Here is a 5,000-nt window from a genome sequence, read left to right on the forward strand (position 1 = left end):
GATTCCCGCCTGAGTACCTGTCAACGTGTGATAGTGACAAAGTGAGCAAAATTAACATATCTGATATGACCATGCCTTAAAGAATATGTCACCGATTCATTTCCCATAAAAATCAAATCATCCTTATTATCATAAACTCGCCTTTGAACGTATGCTCGAGTCAGTCATTTACTCCACGTTTAAAATTATAAAAATATTTCATTAGTTCTTCTCCCTAATTTACACCTTGCTTCTGGAATTCGACATCAATTCAGTTCTCAAGGCGGGAAGCTGAATAGATTATCTTTCTGGGGAAACTGAATAGATTAACTTCCCAGTGAGGGAAGATGAATTGACCCTTGACGAACCCGCATGCGCCCCCCCCCCCCCCGCCCCGCTTCATTATCACGGGCAGAAGCCGTACTGGAACGCTCGTTAACACTCTGTACTCAGGGGCGTGAGAAAACACTCTCGGTATCTTAACTGATCTTCTCGTTCTGGTGCCTTTGTACGAGAACTGTACGAAAGGGAGGAATAGAACAGAATGTGGAATTTAGGCCAGAGGCCAAGCGCTGGGACCTATGAGGTCATTCAGCGCTGAAAGGGAAACTGACAGTAAGAGCGTTTGAAAGGTGTAACAGGTTTAAAACCTCATAGTTGCACTATGAAACAATTGTTAGAGAGGGTGGTAAGTCAGATGGAAGAAAGAGGATTATGAACGGAGGTGCAGTAAAAGGAATGAAAGACGTTGCAGCTATGGGCCGAAGGGACGCTGTAAAGAACCTTAAGTAATGCCTACAGTTCACCACGTGTGGTGCACTCACAGTACTGCTCCCCCTACGGGGATACGATAGGGAGAGGCTTCAGTCTTGGTGGTCCGTAGATTATGTCTTGTTTTAATAAAAATCAAACTCATTTACAGGACTTTTAATTAGTTAGGTGTCATAAAAATGAGCGTCGGGGGCTTTTAAACACAAAATCATGGAAAGGGGGCTTTCAATTTTTTTTTTAATGGATTATACTTTTTTTCACTAAAGCAAGTCATACTTTGAATGATTTTAATTACCAAATGCAATATAAATCACTTTTTCCTAAGAGTAAAGATTAAAATATAAAGTCTATTTCAATCGGCAGATCTCTATCCGAGGTCATTTCGACTGGGAATGAAAAAATAATAGCTCCTCGCCGTGAGGAAAATCGTATCGAAAATTCTAACGCAAACAACACAAAAATCACTTTTATATCAATCGGGACAAACAACGCACGGGGAGCACCCGCAGAATGCGAAACGATCACGTGATTCATAAACGTCCGCTATCTTGGCCGGGGAAAATCAAAACGGCAATTTGCACGATGATTTATAATGCCATTATTCCCCTGGGAGATGGCTCTCATGCTTACCCTGTTTGCTCAGAGACGCACGCGAAAGTGGCTCGTCACGGCAGCACGCAAACACGCCACGACGACCCGGTTGCTCCCAGAAGATTCACGTAAGCGCGAGGATTTTTCACACGAAGACGTTCTTTCTTTATGCGACTCGGTGCATATAAAGATGGGCCCGAGTTATGTAACGCTCTGATGTATGGAAGAGTGACCGGCCGATGCGTCAGTCACGAAGCGAAGGCTCGCGCGTGCCGTAAGAGACAATCACGATGTCTGTAGTGTACTTGCGTAAATCTTTTGTCATACTGAAGCTGTATTATTTGAGATATAACTTCCGAATAAATCTGGCGCGATAGCAGCCGTGATTCACTATTGCACTGGAAAGTGTTGTATGCAATATCATGCTGAAGTATTGGAGATATAAAGCGTAAATGATAAGCTTGGAAAATGTCCAAAATTGCGACAGAAGGAAACCATCCCTCCTAAGAACGGCCAAGCGACTGTTTTCGTTTTAAGAATTAAAAATAAATAAATAAATATAAAAAATATAAAAAAATTCAGATAAAACTGCAATATGCAAAAGGTATATATAAATTAAATCCGATAAACAAACAAGAAAAAAAGCAGACTTGGACACTGACAATAAAAGAAAGAAACATTTCATAATGCAGTCCTCCAATCGTAAAGATGAATCAGGCTTAAAGGATAGTCCTGTATTAGGCCTTCCCGCAGTGTTATTACAAAGCCTAGACAAGAAGCATATTTGCGTGACTTGCCGTCCACTTTCGTGTTGGAGTAGAGTATAATTTCGTTGGCTGCAAAGGGAGAGTCGAGACTCAAGGTGTAGGTGCCTCTTACATGATGTGAGGGTGTGTCGTTTTGACAGATGGTCAAGGGTTTTAACCTTAACTATTCAAGCTACCACAGACGCATGCTTCTGTCTTTTATTATTTTTTCTTTTTTTTTCACGCAATACTTTTACATAAATCGTGTATTTCTCTTTATGGTGTAACATTCCCATTCATTATGTACCATTGCAGCTTGCTGACAGATAAAGATAAGCTTTCTTCATCAACAGCCAAAAATTAAAAGTCTTGGTGTCATTTTTTTATAACTAATATATAAGGTGAACCATATTCATCTATATTCATCGGTATTGCCAGCTTTTAATTACTATTATTTTGAATTATTTTACAAAATTTGTTATTCACTTTTTCATTGGAAATCTTTTAAGTGCAATGTACTCTTATTCTAAACTTACAGCTAATTATACAAAATTTATCGTAATTCTTTTGGCATACAACAAATTCTAATGTACATTTTACATTCTTTATAGGAAAACCTTGAAGTGACACGTATCCTTACTCACGTAATGTACCGTAACTTTCGGCACGCGACAAATTCTGACGTATATTTTGTATTTCTCTTCCTCCGAACAGATAGTGTTACTCTTAGCGGCATTAGTCGCGGCCAAAACGAAAAGAGAAGCCGAGCCCTCCGGAGTCTACAGCCACGGACCAGGCTACAGTTATGGCTACGGCTTTGATACTGGTCTAGGGCACGGTCACGGACTCGGCCATGGCATCGGACACGGAATTGGCATCGGGCACGATCACGGATACGGACATGGCGTCATCGTAGGCCATGCTGGTGGACACGCCCATGGGCTTGGCCATGGACATGGTTATGGACATGGTTTTGGCCATGGCGAAGTTTCAGCCTACCATCACAGCTTGGGACATGGCCATGGCATTGGAGTTGGAGTTGGACATGGAGTTGGAGTTGGACATGGATTTGGAGTTGGCCATGGTATTGGCCATGGTATTGGTCATGGTATTGGTCATGGTCATGGGCACGGGCACGTAGTGGAACACGTTCACGTAGAGCACGGTCACGGCCACGGACTTGGACATGGGCATGGTATTGGACACCTTGGATTTGGACATGGCCATGGAATTGGCTTTGGACATGGTCTTGGGCATGGTCTTGGACATGGACACGGGCATCATGTTGTTGAGCACGTCCACCACAGTCCAGTGTATGGAGTCAATTCATACCTTCCCTACAGAGGAGGTTTTGGCCACTCCCTCCACAAGAGGAAAGCAGACCCTGAAGCCAAGGCAGAGGCTAACCCCGAACCCCTTCCTGAAGCCAGGGCAGAGGCAAACCCTGAACCAGAAGCAAATCCCCAACCTGAAGCTGACCCTGTAGCCAAGGCAGACCCTGAACCTGCAGCTAGCCCAAACGCACTTCCTAAAGCACTAGCAAAGGCAAAGGCCAAGGCCACAGCATCAGCAAAGTCAGGAGTCTTAGGACACGGTCATGGCGCAGTCGTTGGAGTTAGTCCTGTTCTTGGTGGACTTGGTATTGGTCATGGAGGATATGGTCATGGTGTTGCCCATGATGTTGTAGGACATGGTGTTTCTCATGGTGTTGTAGGACACGGTGTTTCACATGGTGTAGTAGGACATGGTGTTTCACATGGTGTTGTAGGACATGGTGTTTCACATGGTGTTGTAGGTCATGGTGTCTCTCATGGTGTAGTAGGACATGGAGTATCCCACGGAGTTGTAGGTCATGGAGTTACTCATGGCGTTGTAGGTCATGGTGTTTCCCATGGAGTCGTAGGTCATGGAGTTGCCCATGGTGTTGTAGGTCACGGTGTCTCACATGGCGTCGTTGGTCACGGAGTTACTCATGGTGTTGTAGGTCACGGTGTTTCCCATGGTATAGGACATGCTGGACATGGTGTTGGATACGGTGACCATGGTATTGGACACGGAGTTGGCCACGCTGTTGGACATACAGTAGCCCACGGTGTTGACCATGGACATGGCATTGGACACGCCGTAAGCCACGGATTTTCACACATCGGTCATGACGTTGACATCACGGCGCTGTCTAACGATTACGCCATAGCGGCCTGGACATGAGGTGGTTGGCGGGCATGACCTGGGTCACGCTGCTGTTGGACATGGCATCGCTCACGTTGGACATGGTGCAGTCGGAGTTATTCACGACGGGCACTTGGGTCATCTTGATCACCACGGGCACGGGCACGGGCACGACCACGCTCATCAGCGACGCCCAATGTCGTGACCGCACTCACAGCTGACGATGCCCACACACACAGCCATGGCTACCACGGCCACGGGCACGGCCACGTCACCCATCACGCAGTAGGCCACGGAGTTGGCCATGGGCATCATGAACACGGCGTTGTTCACGCAGCAGGGCCTGTGTTTGGTCATGGTTATGGCTACGCTGTAGGCCATGGAGTTGGTCACGGAGTAGGCCATGGAGTAGGCCATGGTATTGGCCTCGGAGTAGGCCATGCTATTGGTCATGGTGTAGCTCATGGTGTAAGCCATGTCGGCGTAAGTCACGGAGTGGGCCACGATATCGGCCACGGAGTAGCTCACGGCCATGATATTGGCCACGGGCTCGGCCACGGAGTAAGTATAGGACACGGTTCCACCTATTACAACCCTTACTCCTACACACCAGTTTACACTTCATCTCACCACTAACTAAATGTACAGAAAGAGACCTGTAGAGGAACGATGAGTGGATCTACCTCTCTTATAACGAACTTACATAAACGACTTAAAACGAATCTAATTGTACATAGCTTAAGC

At 45.8% G+C, this 5,000-nt stretch overlaps 2 protein-coding genes across 2 annotated transcripts in view; one reads left to right on the forward strand and one right to left on the reverse strand.

Moving 5' to 3' along the window:
• Positions 1 to 5,000, reverse strand: part of LOC136842053 (uncharacterized) — a 431,892-nt gene that overhangs the window by 254,753 nt on the left and 172,139 nt on the right. The gene's annotated exons all lie outside the window — the stretch shown is intronic.
• The window catches only part of LOC136842132 (uncharacterized), a 7,929-nt gene that overhangs the window by 2,910 nt on the left and 19 nt on the right, over positions 1 to 5,000 (forward strand). Inside the window, exons 2-4 of the mRNA XM_067109493.1 lie at positions 2,802 to 4,283; positions 4,367 to 4,424; positions 4,474 to 5,000. The exon at positions 4,474 to 5,000 is cut by the window's right edge and continues 19 nt beyond it. Of these exons, the coding sequence (XP_066965594.1) occupies positions 2,802 to 4,283; positions 4,367 to 4,424; positions 4,474 to 4,892 (1,959 nt within the window). The 3' untranslated portion in view covers positions 4,893 to 5,000. The remainder of the gene's footprint in view (positions 1 to 2,801; positions 4,284 to 4,366; positions 4,425 to 4,473) is intronic.

This window comes from Macrobrachium rosenbergii, chromosome 9, assembly GCF_040412425.1.
Source record: "Macrobrachium rosenbergii isolate ZJJX-2024 chromosome 9, ASM4041242v1, whole genome shotgun sequence".
NCBI lineage: Eukaryota > Metazoa > Arthropoda > Malacostraca > Decapoda > Palaemonidae > Macrobrachium > Macrobrachium rosenbergii.